Source organism: Oncorhynchus mykiss, chromosome 13 (genome assembly GCF_013265735.2).
Source record: "Oncorhynchus mykiss isolate Arlee chromosome 13, USDA_OmykA_1.1, whole genome shotgun sequence".
Taxonomy (NCBI): domain Eukaryota; kingdom Metazoa; phylum Chordata; class Actinopteri; order Salmoniformes; family Salmonidae; genus Oncorhynchus; species Oncorhynchus mykiss.
The window spans coordinates 15,742,641-15,769,815 of NC_048577.1; the positions used below are offsets into that span (position 1 = coordinate 15,742,641).

The following is a 27,175-nucleotide window of genomic DNA, read 5'->3' on the forward strand; positions in this document are numbered from 1 at the left end:
AAGTGATATGTATAGTAGGCTAGCCTATCTACAATGTTTATGAATCAGTGTGTCACATATACTCCCTCTCCGGCCTCTAGGTCATCAGGCTGCTGATTATCCTACACACCTGTCACCATCGTCTCGCACACCTGTGCCTCATGACACTCACCTGGACTGCATCACCTCCTTGATTATCTTCCCTATATCTGTCACTCCCCTTGATTCTTTCCTCAGGTGTTATTGACTCTGTTTTCATGTCGGTGCGTTGTTTGTGTTCGTTGGTTCTTTTTTTAATTAAAACACTCACTCCCTGAATTTGCTTCCCAACTCTCAGCACACTCGTTACATAGTGTCTACTGAATGACAATTTGAGAATGACATATAGCCTAAATGTGTGAAGGACATTGTAGAGTGTAGGCCTTTAATGTTTGATTTTTATTTTTATTTTTTTACAATAATACACTTTAGACTAGCAAGAAGCATTGTTGTCCTTTTAGGTCTTTTTTTCAATGCACTTATGAGTCTTACCTCCAGTCGGTTTTATTCAGAAGGCTCTTAACAACACATTACCAGAGGCAAAGCTGATTGAATTCATTATGGTAGTTGCCTTTGCCTTGGAGAGTCACGCTGACAACCATCATGTGATGGCCTGCAGTCCATCAAGCAGAACCGAGGAGGTTGGTTTGCTACTGGGAGGGACCTGTAGGCTTTGTGCTCCGCGGATTGGTGGGCAGAAGCTTTCACAACTTCTCAATTATGTCAGTCATCAAAACCCGCCTCTTCACCCAAAATAACATGGATGGAGATGCCTGTGGTATAAAAAGTATTGTAGGATAAACATTCATTTCTTTTAAAACCGCACTGAAAACCCAGGGGAGCATTTATTGGTGAGTTCATAGATGGCAGAGGAAGTGTTATTAGCAGAAGATGGGAAATGTGTGGGGGTAAGTGTTGATTCTGTTTTAATAATTGGCTTATTGATGATTCCTCTAGATTTCTATTTATTTCATACAAAAATGGACTACATTTTCTTTCATCACTTTTCTAACAGTTGTGCCTTCTCTACAAGTATCACTTTTTCCATTTCTATATGAGATACACTACACATTGGAGATCTAACTGGCTTTCAATATATTTTTGATCTTTAAAAGCATGTGTGCCATTTCCCTTTTATGGCCATATATGGTAGGCTACAAGTATGGCTTACTTTCAGATTGAAAAAAAATGTATAGCATGGCAACGTCGTTGGCCTATTGTAGTGGACTTCAAACCCTAGCCCAATACCCATTACCGTGCATGTGTTGTTGTAGCCTACAGTGCATTCTGCTGCTTGGTTGACCTTGACCTCTCTGCATTCATCTCTCAGCCAGTGCATTCAATTCACTAAGGAATGCAGCTCATCTAGACCAGCTAAAGCTTCAGAACATCTAAACTGCTGCAACTTGAGCTTATAAATGGCAACCTTTTCAACATTTTACTCAGAAAAGGAGACCCAGTAACTGAGACTTTTAATGGAAACAAATGTGTTTGCAAGATCGTTAAAGCCTCTTATGAACTTCAATACAAGCCACTGAATCCAGGCTTGTCAGAAGACTAGAGCGACCTATTGGATGTTACAATGCTGCATTGTCCCTTTTCAGCCATTTTCATGTGTGGTTGTCTGTTAGTCTCTCCCGCTGGCCTTTTAAGAAGATTGAATTAGGTTCCTAGGCTAGCCATGCTCCACTATGCTTTTTATTGTTCACCCTAACTTCTCTGCCTGTTTGTTTCACATTGATCTCAAGATAGAGGAAGCCTCAACTACGTGAGTGGGAGGCCCCAAAGTGTTTGAGTAATCTTTACAGGCAGTTTAGACAAGGACAGCTTTTGTTTTGGATTGAGCTCCCTATCTCATCTATGTAAATACATTTATATCCGGATGTTTTGAGTCTATGAACTCCATACGGAACTATTAAAATGGCCCTGGGTACTTTGTTTACATTCGTCTATTCATTCACTCAATATAAATATTAGTACATCTTGAGCGTTTGTAATCATGCTATAGGCTACTACTGTACACCTGCTGTGGAGTTGTAGCCTATCGTATCCAGATCATTATTTTAGCTCTTGTCCTTCTTATGTGTTCTTGTTGTACTATGCCTCAACCATTCACCCCCATACCTACAGTCCACTCAACCATTCACCCCCATACCTACAGTCCACTCAACCATTCACCCCCATACCTACAGTCCACTCAACCATTCACCCCCATACCTACAGTCCCCTCAACCATTCACCCCCATACCTACAGTCCACTCAACCATTCACCCCCATACCTACAGTCCACTCAACCATTCACCCCCATACCTACAGTCCCCTCAACCATTCACCCCCATACCTACAGTCGCCTCAGCCATTCACCCCCACACCTACTCTCCACTCAACCATTCACACCCATACCTACAGTCCACTCAACCATTCACCCCCATACCTACAGTCCACTCAACCATTCACCCCCATATCTACTCTCCACAGCTGACTTTCCCAAAAGCAATATGGCAGCTTCTGTTGCTTCCTGCTGTACTCCTGATGAGGTTTGGTTAAGTTTGGTTAGTAGGGTGTAGTTAAATCCTCTCTCAGCTACTGACCCTGTGTACTGGGGGTGTCAGTTAAACTGGCTGTGCTGGAGTTCAGCATCTGGACAGGGGAATAAGTTCAGGCAGGGCTCCTGACGACTACACCACCCCTAGGAATACAATAACACAGTACTTCTACTTAGCCTAGTATGTCTCAGTATATGCAGAGCCGTCATGCCCACAGGGGCACGTGCCCCCTCAGAATATTTTTTGTATTTTTTGTTTTAATTTTGTGTTGTTTCTCTGTAATACTACTAGCCACCTAAGATATGTTATGAAGTTGGCTTTAGCTACAGTAGGTTCCCAGTCTCCCAACCATATAGCTAGCTATCAAGAAGCCATTGCAGGCCATCAATCAAGTTAGTGTAGTTAGCTTGTATGCTGACACAATGATTCTGGTAGTTATTGGTCATAGTAGCCTACTCTGATTCTGTCCCACTCTGAGTAATAGAATAGAGTTTGGCCTTGTAATGGGATTTGCTGTCAACTTTACATCTAGATTACATTTTTTAAAATTAAACTGTCAAGTTTGTCCATAACCAATTCTACAAGTTTATAGTTTTTACAACTATCTGTAGTGTTTTAAAAAAAACTTTTCCTCAAGCCTTTTCTTGCTACATCAGGTTGGGGGAAAAACGAACACATGAAATCGTGTACAGTAATTCTGTGTTTGGCAGGTGGTAGCTGAGTAGCTTCCAACTGATTCAAGGGTTGGACCAGTTCCAGCAGGCTGACTAACCAGGGCTGTATTCATTCAGGCACGCAACAGATTAATAATAAAACACGTTTTTCAACCTAAAAAGAAAACAAGTATTCTTATTGGGCAAGTCCAGGTTGTCCCTCCCTTTTTCAATCCATTATCTTCTGTTTCGTGCCCAATGAACATGACCCAGGTCCGGCCAAGGTCCAGTACAGTACAGCTCTCCTTGTCCCAGACAGTATCCGACCCATACCCTATTTATGATGTATTAAACGCTTGTACATGCAAAATCATGTACTAATCTCATAATTCCATACTAATCCGGCCACAGACAGAAGAATTGAAATGAACCATTTCGGACTCTGACAGCCTTATACACTATGCTGTCATTCTATAGTGGCACTAATCTCGGCACCCAAATTTTGCATGCCAGCCAGCTACTCGATTTGTCGCAAGTCTGTCACAAGGCTATAGCAACACGTTTTGTGGCAGCGGTTGTTGTGGTTAAAGTAGCGTAGTAAAAGTTGTATACTTCACTTAATAATGTCTTGCAGAAATGTTTATCCAGAACTGATCTCTGACATGTAACCTACAGTTTAATGCTCATAATATCAATAATACTATACTGTAAGTGTTGAAGTGTAGCTACATTCAGGTCAGCTTCCCTATGAAAACTGGTTCTGTACATCACAGAAAGCTGTTATATTGACAGGTTGATTTTAAATCATCATTAAGCACAATGAACTATGGTTATGTATGTTTTCCATTGAAATACCCAATGACCTGTTTTCGTAGTATTTATTGTCACAGTTTGTACTGTTCTCTCCAACACTTAGGCCTACACCACACGACTCCATTAATGAAACGATCATAGATACTGTATATTGGTCAGAAATTGTGCTATCTAGAACCTAAAATGCTTATTCTGCTGTCCCCATTGGAGAACCCTTTGGAAAACCCCTTTTGGTTCCAGGTAGAACCCTTTTGGGCTCCATGTAGGACCCTTTCCACAGAGGGGTCTACATGGAACCCAAAAGGGTTCTACCTGGAACCAAAAAAGGGTTATCCTATTGGGACAGCCAAATCATCCTTTTGGATCCCTTTTTTCGAAATGTATTTAGGACCCTGAGTTTTACCTGATAACCTGTAATCAGGGCTAGGTTTAACCTGTAATCAGGGCTAGGTTTTTACCTGTAATCAGGGCTAGGTTTTTACCTGTAATCAGGGCTAGGTTTTTACCTGTAATCAGGGCTAGGTTTTTACCTGTAATCAGGGCTAGGTTTTACCTGATAACCTGTAATCAGGGCTAGGTTTTTACCTGTAATCAGGGCTAGGTTTTTACCTGTAATCAGGGCTAGGTTTTTACCTGTAATCAGGCTAGGTTTTACCTGATAAACTAACTAGGGCTCAATTTGACCTAATAACCTGAAACCAGGGCCTAGGGGTTTTCCTGGTCAGTATATGTGCTCAGAAAAAACATAGGGCCCTGATCATATTGTATGATAAAAGTATCCAAATGTTATCAGATGTCTTGAATGTTTCTCATCAGGTTTTACAGTGTTCCTACTTCCTACAGGTGTAGGATCTTAATTTGACCAGTTTCTCACAGCAGGAAAATAATCCTGGAGCAACAGGATGATCAAATGAAGACCCTACACCTGTACAACATCTCCTAATGTTGTCATCTTTTCCTTCCTCTAGTCTCTCACCAAGTCGCTGCTGGCCGTGGCTTTCCTGGCCTCGTTCGGTAGCTCCATGCTCTATGGCTACAACCTGGCCGTGGTCAACTCTCCTGCAGAGGTAGGAGGCACCACAGTAACATCTCTATGCAGTAAGACACTGCAGGCCTACATACACTGAAATGGTTGTGAACAGGGAAATATACCAATTCAGTGAGATACATACAGTCAACAGGAATAGGCCTATTGTGAATATACAGACTCCATGACCGAACCAATCCTTTTTATAAGTACATATGTACTGTAGTTAGTGGAATATAACATAGGAGCTACACAAACTAAGACACCATATGTATTGTATAGGTTTACCACCATGAGTATTCTGTTCACGCCATGTTACTACTCTCCTCGCATCTAGAGTCATGGGAGTAGTGTGAAATTGCTGATCTGGGGTCATTTTGCATTTCCCCCACTATTGGTTAACGTTTACATTAGGGGAGGGGAAGCTGATCCTACATCTGTACACAGGGGAAACTTCACCCGTGAGCCGATCCATGAGTCTTGTCCCCTGATATCCTGGTTGTGGTAGATTTGTGTTGACCCGGATGGTTGAACCGGTTCAGTGTGAACTGTGTCAATTCAGTCAGCCTCACATTAGACCGTGTTATTTCCACAATGGGGAACAGTTGACGTTGTAAGGCCTGCTCCTGCAGAGCGTTTCCATCTTAGACTTGGATAGAGATCTTATAAGCTAAATTGATTTGTCTAATGGAGACAAAATGGTGTGATAAAAACATAACACACAATGGCCATTGACGTACACTTCCATAGACGATATAATCGCACATTTACACAGCGACTATTGGTATCTGAAGTTGAATCAGCCCAGTGTCTCTGGGTTAGAGATGATGATGATGAGTGCCGTGTCTCCTGTCTAACTCCCGTTAGACTCTGGAAGCGCTATGATGTATTTGTTACCAAATATGGTGTTTCGCTGAGCAACTATTTTAATGTCCTCCGGCCAGTATGTTAGAAAAACAAGAGAATGTCTAAGTAAAAAGGTACAAGCAACATTTTCCTCCAATGTATTCAGCTGTCTTCTGCATCGCATAAATAAGTGATTTGCATTGGAGGTACCGAATAGGCATTTTTTTCGGTTGCATGTATATTAATGATGCACCCATCCCGTTAGCCGGATCATTTTCGTCAACATCTGCTGAATTGCAGAGCGCCAAATTCAAATTAAATTACTACAAATATTTAATTTTCATGAAATCACAAGTGCAATATAGCAAAACACAGCTTAGCTGGTTGTTAATCTACATGGCGTGTCAGATTTTTTAAAAAGCTTTTCGGCGAAAGCAAACCAAGCGTTTATGTAAGGACATCTCTCCCAGCAGACAAAACATTACAAACAGCTAGCAGCATAGTAGATTGGTCAGAAAAGCAATAAAATGAATTGCTTACCTTTGATCTTCGGATGCTTGCACTCACGAGACTCCCAGTTACACAATAAATGATCCATAAAGATCATTTTTATATCCAAAATACAATTTAGTTGGCACGTTATGTTCAGAAATCCACAGGCTCGAGCGGTCACGACGGGGCAGACAAATTCCAAATAGTATCTGTAAAGTTCGTAGAAACATGTCAAACGTTTTTTATAATCAATCCTCAAGTTTTTTACAATATATAATCGATAATATTTCAACCGGACTGTAGCTTCTTCAATAGGAGAGAGAGCGAATATGTCTGCTCCACTCTGTTGGCGCATGCAAAACGCTTTCTCGCTCATGTTTCAAAATAAAAGCCTGAAACTATGTCTAAACTGTTAACACCATGTGGAAGCCATAGGAAAATGAATCTGGTTGATATCCCTTTAAATGGAGGAAAGGCATGCAATGGAACAGAGAGCTTTCAGAAAAAACAGCACTTCCTGGTTGGATTTTCCTCCGGTTTTTGCTTGCAATATCAGTTCTGTTATACTCACAGACAATATTTGGACAGTTTTGGAAACTTTAGGGTGTTTTCTATCCTAATCTGACAATTATATGCATATTCTAGATTCTGGGCCTGAGAAATAGGCAGTTTCATTTGGGTATGTTTTTCATCCAAACATCAAAATACTGCCCCCTACACTCAAGAGGTTAAAAAAAGATTTTTTTTTTGTTCCACACCGGATAGGTGCAGTGAATTTTTTTTAAATTATTATTTTTTTTTTTAAATTTTTTTACAGAGTCAGCCATAGTAGATTTTCACCTTTTCGGCTCAGGTATTAGAACCAGCGACCTTTTGGTTACTGGCCCAATGCTCGAACCGCTAGGCAACCCATCGGTGGCCGCTTGCAGAGCTGTCTAATGGGTGTTTGAATCAGAGCTTCCTGGGCGTTAAAGAAGAGACACATCATACTCATCTCTAACCCACAGACACTTGGGCAAATCAGGCCATACATGATGCATTTTTGCATGGTAAAATGAGTGAAAATGCTATCACCTCCCTATCTCATGGATACCTGATGTTACTGTTCTTGTGGTTGATGAGGATGATGATGACAAGGTTGTTTTCTTTAGTGATGAAAATTGCAATGTATTTCATTTCAATCCCATTGTCAAATCTGTCCACGCCCTCTTCTTACAAACATTTTCGGAATGTTTATCGATTACATCCCTGTCACACAATCCCTTGCTCCAATTGTTGGTTCCCTCCTTTTATTGTCCTGGCTTCAAATTCCCCAGTGGACATACAGTATAATTAGAAATGTGCACGGCTCCAAAACACAACCTAGTCTTTCACATCTGGAAAACAAGCAGAAGAACTGTCCCACACTTCACCATCAAATCAGTGGCAATCTTTTGGCACTATTGTGGAAGTCACGTGGGGAATCAAGGCCATCAATGACCCTCCTTCCTGCCAAATGGGTTGTCACGAGACTGTAGTGTCTATTCACAGACCTGGGTTCAAATACGATTTGAAATCTTTCAAATACTTTGCCCGCTTGTTTTAGTCCACCCGGATTGTCGGATGAGTGAGTTTAGCACTTTTGCAACTATTCTATTGGTTAAATTGTGCCAGGCAAGCTCAATCAAGCCCACCTTACATGTTTCAAATGATTTCCAACCCAGGTCTGTCTCTTCCACTGAGAGAGTTGTATTTTGCTGCTCTGTTTCATCTAAGGCTAGGGAGAGGCAGAGCTAAGATGAATTAATTACATAATAGTAACACCACGCTGATTCAGAGACAATAATGTCATTAGAGAAGGAGAAAGGCCCGTATTAGAAAAAGAGGACAGGAAAGGAGGTGCATAGCCAGGCGTACAGTGCATTCGGAAAGTATTCAGACTGCTTGGCTTTTTCCACATTTTGTTACTTTACAACCTTATTCTAAAATGGATTAAATAAATACAAGTTCTCATCAATACCCCGTCGTGACAAAGCAAAAACTGTTTTTTAGAAATGTATTAAAAAATAAAAAACAAAAATACCTTATTTACATGAGTATTCAGACCCTTTACTCAGGAAGTTGTTGAAGAACCTTTGGCAGCGATTGCACCCTCGAGTCTTTTGTGGTGCTGTATCATAACAAAATGTGGAAAAGGTGAAGGGGTCTGAATACTTTCCGAATGCACTGTATGTGCCTGCACTGAAATTGAGTGAAAATAGATTTTCCTTCATAATCTCTCTTAAAAGGGACCGAAAACCCAACAGACAAATGTAACGATGCCAAAAGACACATGCAAATAGTTAGAAAATAAAAGCCTGGGTATTGTCTGTTGATCCCATCACTTCTAGACTCTATTTTCTTGAAATGACTTCCTTATCTACATTCTTCCCTTTCTCCTTCTCCTCGCCTTCCTCAGTACATAGAAGCTGTTTTTCAGTCTATCTCAAGGCCATCAGACTGCAAAACAGCAATCACCTACTCAGAGAGGCTGCTGCCTACATTGAGACCCAATCACTGGCCACTAATACATGGATCACTAGTCACTTTGAACAATGTCACTCTAAATAACGCCACTTTAATAATGTTTACATATCTTACATTACTCATATCACATGTATGTACTGAATTTTATACCATCTATTGCACCTTGCCTATGGCGTTCGGACATCGCTCATCCATATACTTATATGAACATATTCTCATTCATCCCTTTAGATTTGTGTGTATTAGGTAGTTGTTGGGGAATTGTTACATTACTTGTTAGATATTACTGCACTGTCGGAACTAGAAGCACAAGCATCTCGCTACACTCGCATTAACATCTGCTAACCATGTGTATGTGACCAATAAAATTGGGGTCTGCTTCTAGCAATCTAGATGGTGTCTGCTTCTAGCAATCTAGATGGTGTCTGCTTCTAGCTAGTATCTACGGTATGTTTGACTCTTCCTCCCTCTCTTCCTCCTCTCCCAGTACATCAAGGCATTCTATAACCAGACGATGGTAGCAAGGAACGGGACGGGTCTGGACGACAAGACTCTTACGTTGTTCTACTCTGTCACCGTGTCTGTGTTTGCCATCGGGGGCATGGTGGGCAGCCTCACGGTGGGCATACTAGTCACCAGATTTGGAAGGTAAGACTTAGCCCCAAGTCTTAGACTTGCCCCTCCAGACATAATTGACATACGCCATTGACATAATAAAAAGCATGAGCTGGCGCGCACACAGAGAAAATGATTTAGTGTAGAGGTGCTGACTAACAGAGAATAAACCGTTAAACTGTTAGCTATGAAAATAAAGAGAGTTGACCAGTCTATATGTATAACCTCCCAGTCATTTATTTGGTTAAAAAAAAACACCAACGTTTCAGCATCACTGTGCCTTCTTCAGGGCAGTGTCATGAATGCTTGGACCAGGTTATGTAGACAAACAGTGCAATTGCGTGGTCACGTTCTTGAGGATAGCTTAATAAGATCGGACCTGCCCCCTGAGCCCACTTGGACACTCTTCACACACATTCCAAATGGGAACTACAAATGTGGCTCATGCGCACAGTGCAATAGCACGACAAAAACATCCTTCTTCAGACACCCACATGTGTCAGAAAATCCCTGTGAGGGGTATCATCTCATGCAAGACGGGGAGTAATCCATCTCATCGCCTGTTCATGTGGAAAAGCCTACGTAGGACAAACGAAAAGACAATTAAAACAAAGCATAGCTGAACACTGCAGCTCAATCAGGTGTAAGAACACTAACTATCCAGTAGCAGCTCACTATGTTGAAGCCAACCATCCCATTTCCTCCCTACAAATACACAGTCATTGAGCATGTTGCTCTACCAAGGAGAGGAGGTAACATGGAGATCCTACTACCACAGAGGGTGGCTTACTGGATATCCTGTCTAAAAATATTTACCCCTAGTGGTCTGAATATTGACTTTGATCTCAGGCCCATCTTATGACCAATTATATATTCTGTGATCAGGTCTTGTAAATTAATGTATTCTTTCTACAGTTTATCAGAGTACACCCTATATTGTTCCCCCTGTTGATGACGCTTATTATGCTCTATGGTTAGAACCAAAAGATTGCATGTCACAAAAACATTGCGTGAAATTGGAAATATTTAAATATATGGGTGACATTAAATGAAACAATGTACGTTGATGCCAATGTTATGCTAATGCTAATGTTATGCTAATGCTAATGTTATGCTAACGCTAATGTTATGCTAACGCTAATGTTATGCTAACGCTAATGGCAACAATGAAATAATATATTCAATATGCTGTGGGCTATTGTCTCTCAACAGTTTCGCTCAATTCATTCTGATCAACCTAGCAATTACGACACACACCCCTCACTATTGTCATTGGTTGCACTAAATGCACTGTTTGTCTACATAACCTGGTTCGAGCATTTATGACATTACCCTGAAGAAGGCACAGTGATGCCGAAACGTTGATAGTTTACCCAATAAATTACTGGGAGGTTATACATACGGAGCGTGCCACTCTCGTTGTTTTTATAACGTCATTAACATAACATCATTGACATAACGTCATTGACTGATCAGTAAACCACTCAATGACGGTCACATTCGTCTGTGACCAGTCTTGTTGGTGCAAGTGCCTGTCAATGTCTACACCCCCTTGAACTTTTTTCACATTTTGCTGCCTTAAAATTCTATCTAAAAAGGGATTAAAATGTATATATTTTTCCTACAGATCTACACAACCTACTCCACATTTTCAAAGTGGAAAAAATGTATAGAACACTCATAAATGGATAAGTCTCCACCCCCCTGAGGTAATACTTGGTGGAAGCACCTTTGGCAGCCCTTACAGCCGTGAATCATTTGGAATAAGATTCTGTCAACTTTGCACAACTATTAGGAGAACATACTGTATATTCATTGTTTTTGGTCAAAATTGCTCAAGCTCATTAAATTTGGTTGGGAATCATTGATGGGCAGCAATATTCAAACCTTGTCTCTGATTTTCAAGTTGTCCTAAGAGTTGTGAAAAGTTGGTAGAATCTTAATGAAAATGATTCACAGCTGCAATGGCTGCCAAAGGTCCTTCCACCAAGTATTACCTCAGGGGTGGTGGAGACTTGTCCATTTATGATATTTAATATTTTCCTCATTTGGAAAATGTTCTATAACTTTCTTTGGCTTTGAAAATGTGGAGTAAGTTGTTTAGATGTGTATGAAAATAAATCAAATTCCTTTTCAGATTTCATTTTATGGCAGCAGGATGTGAAAAAAGTTCAAGGTGTGTAGAATTTCTACAGGCACTGTGATGTCAATGATGTGCTGCATCAAAGAAAATGCCAAGGTGTTCGAGAGATCCTCCACTGAGAACTGGATTTTGATTAAAATTTTTGCGAAAATGGGGAAAGGAAAAGAGAAGTCAATGGAAAACTGGTCAAACATCTAAAACTATAGATTTACTCTGTGGAAAATGATATATGTTGGAAATCATTCCGACATTTATGCATACTTAGACATACTTAGACATACTTAGGCTACATCTCTTTGCGTTACGGAAGTCTTACATTTAAATCGGGTGTTTGCGGATATTGGACTTCCAGTATGTTGAAGCCAATGGTTTGTTAAAGGTTTGTAGAAGGTTTCTCAGGCGGATTGTTCTGCTGTCTACAGGAAAGGCACCCTGGTGAGAATCACATGCCTGGTGTTTATAGCTGGAGCCTTCATGGGCTTCAGCAGGACCTTCGGCTCTCCAGAGATGATCATTGTTGGACGCTTCATCACAGGGGTACACTCAGGTAATCCAGTAACAGAGAATAATACCATTATGTCCTACCGTCCTTAACATGTTGAGTAAGGATTAGGAAACACTTTGAGGGAGTAAATAAGACATTCATAACACATACTGTGTGTAACTTGACACCTGAAGCAAGTTCTCACTCACTCACTCACTCACTCACTCACTCACTCACTCACTCACTCACTCACTCACTCACTCACTCACTCACTGTCTCTCTCACTCACCTGCTGTCTCAACCTCTGAATGCTCGGCTATGAAAAGCCAACTGACATTTACTCCTGAGGTGCTGATCTGTTGCACCCTCTATAACCACTGTGATTTTTATTATTATTGACCCTGGTGGTCATCTATGAACGTTTGAACATCTTGAAGAATGATCTAGAGTTAATGGCCATGTGCTCTTATAAATCTCCATCCAGCACAGCCAGAAGAGGACTGGCCACCCCTCATAGCCTGGTTCCTCTCTAGGTTTCTTCCTAGGTTTGGGCCTTTCTAGGGACCTTTTCCTTGCCACCGTGCTTCTACATATGCAGTGCTTGCTGTTTGGAGTTTTAGGCTTGGTTTCTGCTGATGTAAAAAGGGCTTTAAATAAATACATTTGATATATGCATTTCTGTGTGTTGTGTTTTACTTATCTGAATGAATCAGGTCTTCTTTCTGTTGCTCTGCAACACATTATCAGCTCTTATCAGCAACAATGCTAGCTGTAAGGTTAACTGCTAATGCTGAATCTGATCTGTGTAATGTCCATATCCCCCTCCCTCCAGGTATCTCCCTGAGTGTGGTGCCAATGTATCTTGGGGAGATAGCACCTAAGAATCTACGTGGGTTCCTGGGCCTCATGCCTAGCATCTTTATCTGTCTAGGAGTCTTCATCGCTCAGATCCTGGGGCTACATGAACTACTGGGCAAGGTGCAGTAAAATCTTATCATTAAGATCTTAGTTTATAGTTCATCTTCTTTGTTGGTCTTTTCTTTGGCGTAAATAGATAAAGAACTTTTGGTGAGTTAAAGACATATGAAACGTAACCTTTTAAACTGACGCCCTCTGGTGGAATTTTCTAAACCTCGCATAATATTGTATACTACCCTCATAAATTGCATTTCCGGTTTCCAAACTATAAGTCCTACAAACACAGGCGTAGTACTGTTACAAAGGTAAGAACTGTGGGATTCTGATAAAGGTGAAGAAATGTGACTAAAACAGAGCCTGAGATGCAGCAGGCCTAAACCCCTTGAAATGTACAGTTTATTTTGTTGTTGTTTTTCTCTTCACGGAGGGGGGGATGGGGAACAAGACCTTTTACAGTCTAGGTTTGAAATAAAATGTCACCAATTACTGTTCCCAAAAAATATGTATATATTTTAAGTAATGGTGGCACTCTTAACATGGACACATTTTCATAGGAACACAGCCATTTTAAAAGCGTAGGGCTTGTGCAAAGTTCCATGCCTTCATTTTTTGTATTACAGGAATTCTATGCATGTGAAGAGAAAGACGAAGTCTCTACCTATCCATTGACGTAAATATATCCGCTGTCTGATTCCTAGTTTGTGCACTAGATACGAGAACACATGACGTCTCATGGCCACACCAGTTGCATCTGGTGCGGGTAGTGAGTCACTGTTCCAAAATGGCTGAACGGATTTTCAAATCTGACATCTTAAAATGACCATAGCAATCCAAGATAAGACACAAACAAGTGAAGAAACTTCAAACTTATTTTCTATTGTAAATGAGTGAGAGTTTAAGGATGCATGTGGAGGATGCATACAAGGTAATGTGGATAGAGATAAAAATTCATTGCTTTACATTGACCATCAGGGTGTATGTGGGGGGTATCCCCCCCCAAAAACTTTCCGGGTCCTGTACCGGGCCCAAATCAACCGCTCGGAGTTTAATAGAATAAACTCACTCACCCTGTGGCGTGCTGGTGAAGCCTAAACATTGGAGGTACATTAAAAGTACACTGCAATGAGAGAAGAGTATGTGACATTCATTTTATTCCACTTTTCTTTGGAGAAATGCTATCCTCCTCTCAAGGCGGAACTATCAAGGAATGAGATCTGAATACCTCTGCAGTGTGTCCCAGTTCTACAGTAATCAGATCAGTCAATAGTATCGACCCACGTGGTAGACTCATCTTTTACGATCATCTCCATTCAGCAGACGATTTGGCTGCTTTTTAAACCAGAGAATTCCTACCTTCCTTCAAACTTTGTTATATCATTTTTTTAAAGAAACTCATATTGACCTCTTGCTGACCCTACACCCTTTGGCCTCTAACCCCTCAACAGGAAGAGCACTGGCCCCTCTTCCTGTCTCTGGTGGTGATCCCCACCATGTTCCAGCTGATGCTGTTGCCATGGTTCCCAGAGAGCCCGCGGTACCTGCTCATAGAGAAGAGGAATGTCCACGCCACCATCACAGGTGAGGAGGCGCCGTCCATTAGGAAGATATAGTTGATAGTTCTTTCTTTCTTTTCTTGGTATGTAGAGTAGACTGTAAAAGACCTAAAAGACCTGAATTGCTATTGTAAGGAGTATTATATGAAGAGATGCAGATTTTCTGTTTGTACATTTTTTTGGGGGAAAGCTGTGACCACAGACCAATACAACAAAGACTAGTATTTCAATACTGTCCATACTGTATACAACCCTAGCTGTGCTGTACTCACCAGTCGAGTAAAGTGAAACTCTCTCCCCAGCTCTGAAGTGGTATCGGTCCAAAGTGAACATCCAGGCAGAGATCGAGGAGATGCAGGAGGAGCAGCGGTCCATGTCCTCGGTCCAGACCGTGTCGGTCATCGGTCTGCTGAAGGACCGGAGCGTCCGCTGGCAGGTCATCACTATAGTGGTGGTCAATATCGGCATGCAGCTGTCCGGTATCGACGCGGTGGGTCAGTGTGTGTGTTTATGTGTGTTTGTCCATACATTCATGCATACATGCAGGAGAGTGTGTTTCCCTGTGTGTGTGGATACACCATATGCCCATATCACCACCACCACTATATATTACAGCCTCACTTAGAACCACTGGTGCTGAGTGACAAAGCAGGGGCACGCCGTCATTACTGTACAATACACCCTAGACACACACACACTGGTCCTCATTACTGTACAATACACCCTAGACACACACACACACACACACACTGGTCCTCGTTACTGTACATTACACCCTAGACACACACACACACACTGGTCCTCATTACTGTACAATACACCCTAGACACACACACACACACTGGTCCTCATTACTGTACAATACACCCTAGACACACACAAACACACTGGTCCTCATTACTGTACAATACACCCTAGACACACACAAACACACTGGTCCTCATTACTGTACAATACACCCTAGACACACACACACACACACTGGTCCTCATTACTGTACAATACACCCTAGACACACACACACACACACTGGTCCTCATTACTGTACAATACACCCTAGACACACACACACACACACACTGGTCCTCATTACTGTACACTACACCCTAGACACATACACAAATTGGTCCTCATTACTGTACAATACACCCTAGACACACACACACGCACACACACACACACACACACACACACACACTGGTCCTCATTACTGTACAATACACCCTAGACACATACAGACACTGGTCCTCATTACCGTACAATACACTCTAGACACATACACACACTGGTCCTCATTAACGTACAATACACCCTAGACACACACACACAATTGTCCTCATTACTGTACAATACACCCTAGACACACACTGGTCCTCATTAACATACACTACACCCTAGACACATACACACACTGGTCCTCATTACCGTACAATACACCCTAGACACATACACACACTGGTCCTCATTACCGTACAATACACCCTAGACACATACACACACTGGTCCTCATTAACGTACAATACACCCTACACACACACACACACACACTGGTCCTCATTACTGTACAATACACCCTGGACACACACTGGTCCTCAATACTGTACAATACATCCTAGACACACACACACACTGGTCCTCATTACTGTACAATACACCTTAGACACACACTGGTCCTCATTACTGTACAATACACCCTAGACACATACACACTGGTACTCATGACCGTACAATACACCCTAGACACATACACACACTGGTCCTCATTACCGTACAATACACCCTAGACACATACACACACTGGTCCTCATTAACGTACAATAAACCCTAGATACACACACACACTGGTCCTCATTACTGTACAATACACCCTAGACACACACTGGTCCTCATTACTGTACAATACACCCTAGACACATACACACACTGGTCCTCATTACTGTACAATACACCCTAGACACATACACACACTGGTCCTCATTACTGTACAATACATCCTAGACACACACACACACTGGTCCTCATTACTGTACAATACACCCTAGACCCACACACACACACACACTGGTCCTCATTACTGTACACTACACCCTAGACACACACACACACACACTGGTCCTCATTACTGTACAATACACCCTAGACACACACACACACACACTGGTCCTCATTACTGTACAATACACCCTAGACCCACACACACACACACACTGGTCCACATTACTGTACACTACACCCTAGACACACACACACTGGTCCTCATTACCGTACAATACACCCTAGACACATACACACACTGGTCCTCATTAACATACACTACACCCTAGACACATACACACACTGGTCCTCATTACCGTACAATACACCCTAGATACATACACACACTGGTCCTCATTACCGTACAATACACCCTAGATACATACACACACTGGTCCTCATTAACGTACAATACACCCTACACACACACACACTGGTCCTCATTACTGTACAATACACCCTGGACACACACTGGTCCTCATTACTGTACAATACATCCTAGACACACACACACACTGGTCCTCATTACTGTACAATACACCTTAGACACACACTGGTCCTCATTACTGTACAATACACCCTAGACACACACACACACTGGTCCTCATTACTGTACAATACACCCTAGACACACACACACACTGGTCCTCATTACTGTACACTACACCCTAGACACATACACACTGGTCCTCATGACCGTACAATACACCCTAGACACATACACACACTGGTCCTCATGACCGTACAATACACCCTAGACACATACACACACTGGTCCTCATTACCGTACAATACACCCTAGACACATACACACACTGGTCCTCATTAACGTACAATACACCCTAGACACATACACACACTGGTCCTCATTAACGTACAATACACCCTAGATACACACACACACACTGGTCCTCATTACTGTACGATACACCCTAGACACACACTGGTCCTCATTACTGTACAATACACCCTAGACACACACACACACACACTGGTCCTCATTACTGTACAATACACCCTAGACACACACACACACACACTGGTCCACATTACTGTACAATACACCCTAGACACATACACACACTGGTCCTCATTACCGTACAATACACCCTAGACACATACACACACTGGTCCTCATTACCGTACAATACACCCTAGACACATACACACACTGGTCCTCATTAACGTACAATACACCCTACACACACACACACACACACTGGTCCTCATTACTGTACAATACACCCTGGACACACACTGGTCCTCATTACTGTAAAATACATCCTAGACACACACATACTGGTCCTCATTACTGTACAATACACCTTAGACACACACTGGTCCTCATTACTGTACAATACACCCTAGACACACACACACTGGTCCTCATTACTGTACAATACACCCTAGACACACACACACACTGGTCCTCATTACTGTACAATACACCCTAGACACACACACACACACACTGGTCCTCATTACTGTACACTACACCCTAGACACATACACACTGGTCCTCATGACCGTACAATAAACCCTAGACACACACACACACTGGTCCTCATTACCGTACAATACACCCTAGACACATACACACACTGGTCCTCATTAACGTACAATACACCCTAGATACACACACACACTGGTCCTCATTACTGTACAATACACCCTAGACACACACTGGTCCTCATTACTGTACAATACACCCTAGACACATACACACACTGGTCCTCATTACTGTACAATAAACCCTAGACACATACACACACTGGTCCTCATTACTGTACAATACATCCTAGACACACACACACAGGTCCTCATTACTGTACAATACACCCTAGACACACACACAAACACACACACTGGTCCTCATTAGTGTACAATACACCCTAGACACACACACACACTGGTCCTCATTACTGTACAATACACCCTAGACCCACACACACACACACTGGTCCTCATTACTGTACACTACACCCTAGACACACACACACACACTGGTCCTCATTACTGTACAATACACCCTAGACACACACACACACTGGTCCACATTACTGTACACTACACCCTAGACACATACACACACTGGTCCTCATTACTGTACAATACACCCTAGACACACACTGGTCCTCATTAGTGTACAATACACCCTAGACACATACACACACTGGTCCTCATTACTGTACAATACATCCTAGACACACACACACACACACACACACACTGGTCCTCATTACTGTACAATACACCCTAGACACACACACACACACACTGGTCCACATTACTGTACAATACACCCTAGACACATACACACACTGGTCCTCATTACCGTACAATACACCCTAGACACATACACACACTGGTCCTCATTAACATACACTACACCCTAGACACATACACACACTGGTCCTCATTACCGTACAATACACCCTAGACACATACACACACTGGTCCTCATTACCGTACAATACACCCTAGACACATACACACACTGGTCCTCATTAACGTACAATACACCCTACACACACACACACACACTGGTCCTCATTACTGTACAATACACCCTGGACACACACTGGTCCTCATTACTGTACAATACATCCTAGACACACACACATACTGGTCCTCATTACTGTACAATACACCTTAGACACACACTGGTCCTCATTACTGTACAATACACCCTAGACACACACACACACTGGTCCTCATTACTGTACAATACACCCTAGACACACACACACACTGGTCCTCATTACTGTACAATACACCCTAGACACACACACACACACACTGGTCCTCATTACTGTACACTACACCCTAGACACATACACACTGGTCCTCATGACCGTACAATACACCCTAGACACATACACACACTGGTCCTCATTACCGTACAATACATCCTAGACACATACACACACTGGTCCTCATTAACGTACAATACACCCTAGATACACACACACACACTGGTCCTCATTACTGTACAATACACCCTAGACACACACTGGTCCTCATTACTGTACAATACACCCTAGACACACACTGGTCCTCATTACTGTACAATACACCCTAGACACATACACACACTGGTCCTCATTACTGTACAATACATCCTAGACACACACACACACTGGTCCTCATTACTGTACAATACATCCTAGACACACACACACACACTGGTCCTCATTACTGTACAATACACCCTAGACACACACACACACACTGGTCCTCATTAGTGTACAATACACCCTAGACACACACACACACTGGTCCTCATTACTGTACAATACACCCTAGACCCACACACACACATACACTGGTCCTCATTACTGTACTCTACACCCTAGACACACACACACACACTGGTCCTCATTACCGTACAATACACCCTAGACACATACACACACTGGTCCTCATTACTGTACAATACACCCTAGACACACACTGGTCCTCATTAGTGTACAATACACCCTAGACACATACACACACTGGTCCTCATTACTGTACAATACATCCTAGACACACACACACACACACACACACTGGTCCTCATTACTGTACAATACACCCTAGACACACACTGGTCCTCATTACTGTACAATACACCCTAGACACACACACACTGGTCCACATTACTGTACAATACACCCTAGACACATACACACACTGGTCCTCATTACCGTACAATACACCCTAGACACATACACACACTGGTCCTCATTAACGTACAATACACCCTAGACACACACACACACTGGTCCTCATTACTGTACAATACACCCTAGACACATACACACACTGGTCCTCATTACTGTACAATGCATCCTAGACACACACACACACTGGTCCTCATTACTGTACAATACACCTTAGACACACTGGTCCTCATTACTGTACAATACACCCTAGACACACACACTGGTCCTCATTACTGTACAATACACCCTAGACACATACACACACTGGTCCTCATTACCGTACAATACACCCTAGACACATACACACACTGGTCCTCATTACCGTACAATACACCCTAGACACACATCCTTATTTCATAGTCCAAATGGATTCCCCCATACACACACTGGTCCTAGTGACATGGGCCCTCAGCCCTTCAGCAGCATGTGGATAAGCACTCGTGTACATGGTCTCATGCTGGTCCCCATTTCACAGCACGGCCACGCTATACTGCTTTCTACTGTCGCAGCTGTTCCAGACACAGAGCACAACAGCTCTAATGTTATATCAAAGAACCCCAATGTCCACCTTTTAGGTCTTTGCAACCCATTTCCTGCTTGGTAAATCTAGAAGTCCAATCAGAATTCTACACGGGGACGGGCAAATACCAGTGTGTGGATGTGAAATATTTCCATGAGTGGGTGGAAAAATCCATGTATGTGTATGGATGGTTACTGAAACCTACTGTATGTGTGCATTTCATCCACTTTTCCTGATCTTGTCCGTATTAGAGGATGTGTGTTGTTGTACTGAAGTATGACGAATGAGATAATGACATTCATTCATTTCACTGGGAGTACTATCAGCCAACGTTGACATGTTGGACCACAGCATTGATTAAATATATCTGATTTGACAGATTGGATTTAGGATGGTCATGACAGCATTTATGATGAATCAGCCATGAAGAATAAGAGCTTAAGAATGACCATTAGCTGAACGTTGCATATTTGTTTAGCCAGGTTAAACAGACGGTCATGTTTAATATGTACACTCAGTTACTAATGTTGCTGTCCATGATGATCATGTAAGCGCTGTACAGCCCAGAACACTGAACAATGGAGTATTCAAAGAACAATGCAACAAAGATGTAGCCCTACAGTATGTGTATTCAACAATGTACATGTTCACTACTCACAGTTCAGCTACTGATCTTACAACTCTCTCTCTCTCTCTTCAGATCTGGTTCTATACCAACACCATCTTTGAGAACGCAGGTATCCCAGTCCCTCAGATCCAGTACACCACGGTTGGAACCGGAGCCATCGAGGTTATCGCTGGATGCGTAGGGGTAAGCAAGCTGTCATTGGATTACTGTGTGAGCACAACAGCTGAGCATGCTAGCTTAGCCTGGTTCACCAGACTGAAAGCTGCTCTCATAGGTGAGTGAAGCATTCAGACTGGTTTAACCAGGCTAACATTAGCTAGCCTACTCTAGTCTGAGGTGTTGTTATTATTGTCTGGTAGCTGGTGGTAATACTCACTTCAACACTCCTTTTGGACAAGCCTGTACTTTAGCTATAAGGCCCTCGGGAACTGTTAAGCATATATCCACTGAGATACTATAGTCAAACCACAGCTTTATTATATACAGTATATTATGTATACAGTACGGCTCTGGTTCAGACCGTGTCTGTCCCAAATGACACTGTCACACCCTGACCTTAGTATTCTTTGTTTTCCTTGTTATTTTGGTTAGGTCAGGGTGTGACATGGGTGATGTATGCGTTTTTGTCTTGTCTAGGGTTTTTTGTATGTTTATGGGGCTGTTTCCCTTCTAGGTATATTGTATGTCTATGGTTGCCTAGATTGGTTCTCATTTAGAGGCAGCTGTCTATCGTTGTTTCTGATTGGGAACCATATTTAGGCAGCCATATTCTGTGGGTACTTTGTGGGTGATTGTTTCCGTGTCTGTGTTTGTTTCACCACATGGTACTGTTTTTTTTTCACGTTTCGTTTATTGTTTTGTACTGTTTCGGTTTATTCATTAAAATCTACTATGGACACTTACCACGCTGCATTCAGACGAAGAGGAGGAAATCAGCTGTGACAGGCACACTATATTCCCTATATATCCCCCTTTGGGCCCTGGTCAAAAGTAGTGCACTACAAAGGAAATAGGGTGTCATTTGGGATGCATACATCCCATGGCTACAGTTTCTAAAGAGACATATAGGTCAGTGGACATACTGGGTGCTGAGCTATTCCAAGAAACACAGTCTCTGGGTAGCAGTTTGCCATTTTTTCCCATGCAGAAGCATAACATTGACATGTTAAGTCGTCAGCCAATAGAAATAATGTGTTCTCCTTTGTCCCGCCTCCAGTGCTTCACCATTGAACGGCTGGGCAGAAGACCTCTGATGATTGGTGGATTCACCTTCATGGGAATTTGCTGTGCAGGGATCACGCTCTCCCTCATGTTCCAGGTACGTTCATCTACCCATGAATCTTCCCCTATAGACACAGGTCTAGGATCAGTTCACCAGACCTGGAATTCGGCATTTTCTGTGAAAAGAATGTGATTTCAGGTCAGTTTATAGAAGAACAATGCAATCTTCATTACTATTAGTCTGAATCGTGCAGACTCTCATTGTTGATAGTTACTGTCTCTGTGTCTTTGACTGTCTCTTTAATGAGTACAATCAGTAACCAGTCAGTCTATTATTATTTGTAATGTGATGACTGTCCTATGGTCTCTGATAATGACTGTCCTATGCTTCCATTCAATGCCCATTAAGTCCCACTACATCAGTGTTGCCTGTGTGGTGGGGATCATCGCTGGCTTCTGTATAGGACCAGGTAAGACATCCACCCTGGTGGTCTGCTTGTTTGTTTATCTCTGTCTCTGTTTCTCTCCTTCAAAACACGGCTCTATACTCAGGATGTATATCTCGCTCAATAGAAGAGTGGGTACTTCCTCTTTTAGCACAAGGGGTTATAATGCTACTCCAAGAAGTACATTTAAGTTATTTAGCAGATTCTGTTATCCAGAGAAACTATGGTTAAGTGTCCTGCTCAAGGGCACATCAACAGATTTTTCACCAAGTTGGCTCAGGGATTCGAACCAGCAACATTTCAGTTACTGACCCAGTACTCTTAACCTCCAGGAAACCTATAGCACTTTGAACTTTCCACTTTATCCAACAGACACAGCCTGTTATTTTCTAACTAGGAAACACTGCTCTCTGGTGGTGGAATATAGAAGTACTCTTGGAAAGGCAGCCAACATAAATAGCTACTCTATTGTATTTCATTAATCCACTAAATGAGGAGATCATAACTGCCACGGTAACAGGAACATCCATTCTTACACCCATTTGTTTGGGGCTCGTCGGCTGAACGCAACAGTTTATTAGAATGTTGATGGTGGCTATAAGCCTGATGAATTAGACCAACACCAGTTTACATAATGTAATCCGTCAAGCAGGCAAAATCCATACATCAAGCTCAGATGAGGATTTTCTGTTTGCCGCAATTAGATTTTCAATGGCTCATTGTTCATAATGAATATTTTGGTGTGTGTGTGATGAATATGCCTCCTTGAGACAAAAACTTGCATAAACAATGTGAAGGAGCTCACTGTACTGCAGATGTAGACAAATTGCAGAGCCCTACTTATTGACTATATTATCAAGCCTTCTCCCCATGTCATTATCATGCTCAAATAATGAGGACTTAACTTGACAGGTTCATCATTAGGCTTTTACTAATGTATCATTCCTCATTCATAATATCTCTCATTTCTAACCATGATGAATTAGATATTATGGAGCAATGAAACCGTCTATAGATTCTACATATTATAGAGTTAACATATTGTGATACAGACGTAGGACCTTAATTTGATCACTCCTTTGTTGCTGAGAATTTTCAGATGAGCTTGGTAAGGTCACTGAAAACCCACACTAACACATGGTTATATTATCAATATTGTATTTTTCATGTAGCCTTTTTGGCCAGCTAATAGCCTAACCACCAATCAGGCAATATAATGGACTAAATGTTAAAATCCTGTTGCTGCAGGATTATTTGGCTGTGACAATACGGATCAAATTAAGATCATACATCTGTCTTACACCGAGGGAATATAATGGTGGTTTCAACCCCCAATGTACTATCCTTACTCTAAAGTCTTGCTGTTATCAGTATCAGCGGTTTGGTAGTCTGCCCAACTTCACGTGACTATAACTAGTAGTCTATGATGTGATTCTATCACAGCTTGAACATTTTTTTTTTTTTTGTAGACTATGGCTGTGTTCACACATTCTGATATTCGTTCCACTAATTGTTCTTTTGGCCAATCACATCAGATCTTTTCACATCAGATCTTTTTCAGAGTTGATCTGATTGGTCAAAAGACCTGTTAGTGGAAATAATTATCCGAGTTGGGTTGGCCGTCTGTGTGTCTCTGTCCCTATGTAGCTGGAGTGCCCTTCCTGATTACAGCAGAGCTGTTTAAACAGTCCCATCGTCCGGCTGCCTACACCGTGGCTGGATGCCTCAACTGGCTGTCCAACTTCACCATCGGCTTTGTCTTCCCCTTCCTACAGGTCAGAACTACTGGCCTATAATTACCCTTGTACTTACGTTTTTTCCTGCTGCATGTTGGCATTTTAGTCGTGCCTTTTTCACGACAGCTCTCGATCCAGCTCCCTATTCCCTCAAACTCCACTCGAACTCATCTGTAGTAGTAAAGCAGTAGTATAGTAGTATACTAGTAGTATAGCAGCAGTATATTGGTAGTATAGTAGAAGTATAGCAGTAGTATATTAGCAAATGTTTGAATTAAATAAGTGTCATCGTCTGAAGATCCAATTTGCATTGTGTTCTGTTACTGTTCCCTCTAATAATCAAGTCAATTCATTCAACAAACAACTCTTTCTCCACCCCCCCAGATGTCGGCAGGGGCCTACTGCTACCTGGTGTTCTTTGGCGTGTGCACGGCAGTGGCGGCCTACGTCTTCTTCATCGTCCCCGAGACCAAGAACAAGACATTTGTGGAGATCAGCCAGATGTTCGCGGCCAGGAACGGCATGCTGGAGGAGGAGAGCAGCGAACTGGCCGTCGCTAACAACCCCCAACTGGCCAAGACGAACGGCTATGGTGCCGTCGTCCTGGAGTACGACGTGATAGAGAAGAAGAAGTAGAGGGGGGAGAGAGAGAGAGCGATAGACGTCAGTAGTCTAAAAGTATCTCTTCTCTTCATCTGTACTGATCTGAAAACACCCCACTGGGCACAGACGTCAGTTAAACGTCTATTTTTGATTTCCATTTGGTTGAATCGTCAACTAACGTGAAGTCAATGTGAAATTAACATAAAATGTCACCATGACACTGGCTTTAGGTTAAAAGTCAGATAAACATTTTAAAAAGCCAAAATTCCCTTTTTGCAAATCCAATTTGTTTCCCACATTGATTCAACGTCATCACACTGAATGTGTTTGTTGAAATGATGTGGAAACAACGTTGATTCAACCGTTTTTTGCCCAGTGGGACAGAATAGGTGAAAGTAATGAGGTGGAATTGGTGGACTTTGCTTTTCCCTGCCCAGTTAGTACAGACAAAGAAGAAAAATCATCTGTTTCGGTTCATTGTTCAGTATTTCTTCTGAATCTGTGTTCATGGTTTACAGACACCTGTGTCAGTCTACAAAACCCCTAATGTCAGAGCTCTAGGATAGTGTGTGAGATGTGTGGTGGTGTTTTAAAATGTTGTCAATGGTGTCTTAAGTTTAATTATGTCCATATCTATGTAAATGGAAAGATTTCTGTCAGAAATGTTATCTCCATACCGTTCCAAAATGTAACATTTATTGTCACCAGTTGTACAGTAACCTAAATTGACTCTATGTACTGTTTGGAAGTCAGCACATCTACAACCATTAGGTTTCACTCTCCTCTCAGTTATACGTGCCTCTCTCTCCGTGAATCACGCTGAATGTCTTTTCTCAATCTGGCTGAAAACCTTTTCCTACCATGTACAGTATAGAGATAATGTATTTATTTATTGACACAGCAACAGTATGATGATATGAATGCAGTATCTGACTTGACCGTTTTCGTGATCACTGATTTTGACAGAAAATGAGGGCAGTCCACATCACGGTATACTTTTAGAAACACTATCAGGTGTTATAATGCCTTAACAATGTATTCATAGCACATTATAAGGTGCTATGATCCTTTATAAGGCTTCATAAGAAGGTGCTCCAAGTGTTACCGTGTCTTTGATCATGTTTACCTTGCTTAGCTGAAGAGAACCAATAACTTGAGTTTGCTTGTTTGTTTTTTTCTTCTCTCTTTTGCGTAAGTGAGTTGGTCAATGTGGCTACTGTAGTAGTCATTCCATATTCCGAGGCAGGATAAGTTATATATCGTACATGTTAAACAGATATGCACAAGAAAGTGTGTAGGAGGATAAACATTAGGAACACCTTCCTAATATTGAGTTGCACCCTATTTGCCATCAGAACAGCCTCAATTCGTGGGGGCATGGACTCTACAAGGTATTGAAAGCGTTCCACATGGATGCTGGCCCATGTTGATCTAATGCTTCCCACAGTTGTGTCAAGTTGTCTGGATGTCCTTTGGGTGGTGGACCATTGTTGATACGCACAGGAAACTGTTGAGTGTTAAAAAAAACAGCAGCGTTGCAGTTCTTGACACACTCAAACCGGTGCGTCTGGCACCTACTACCATACTCACCTGGCACCTACTACCACCTACTACTATTCACCAGGTCAGTCTATGGCATGGAAAGAGCAGGTGTCCTTCATGTTTTG

At 42.1% G+C, this 27,175-nt stretch overlaps 1 protein-coding gene across 2 annotated transcripts; it reads left to right on the forward strand.

Annotated features, from left to right (window-relative positions):
- The first annotated feature begins 232 nt into the window (after positions 1-232).
- On the forward strand, positions 233-26,929 carry LOC110485764 (solute carrier family 2, facilitated glucose transporter member 9). Of its 2 annotated transcripts, none has more exons than XM_036940420.1 (12): positions 233-659; positions 4,999-5,097; positions 9,388-9,548; positions 12,081-12,205; positions 12,975-13,120; positions 14,506-14,638; positions 14,916-15,103; positions 21,575-21,685; positions 22,719-22,820; positions 23,133-23,193; positions 24,817-24,944; positions 25,290-26,929. In XM_036940420.1, exons 1-12 carry the CDS (start codon positions 579-581, stop codon positions 25,539-25,541), a joined length of 1,587 nt encoding a protein of 528 aa, XP_036796315.1. In that variant the 5' UTR covers positions 233-578; the 3' UTR covers positions 25,542-26,929. The 2 variants fall into 2 exon arrangements, with proteins under 2 accessions (XP_036796315.1, XP_021412597.2); XM_021556922.2 differs by lacking the exon at positions 233-659 and adding an exon at positions 695-926.
- Positions 26,930-27,175: the final 246 nt, after the last annotated feature.

Excerpts from the sequence above, each read along its gene's own strand:
- LOC110485764 (XM_036940420.1), top strand. The coding sequence starts at position 579 with ATGGTAGTTGCCTTTGCCTTGGAGAGTCACGCTGACAACCATCATGTG. Across the intron at positions 5,098-9,387 it reads TGGTCAACTCTCCTGCAGAG|TACATCAAGGCATTCTATAA; the intron begins GTAGGAGGCACC and ends CTCCTCTCCCAG. Across the intron at positions 23,194-24,816 it reads TGGCTTCTGTATAGGACCAG|CTGGAGTGCCCTTCCTGATT; the intron begins GTAAGACATCCA and ends GTCCCTATGTAG.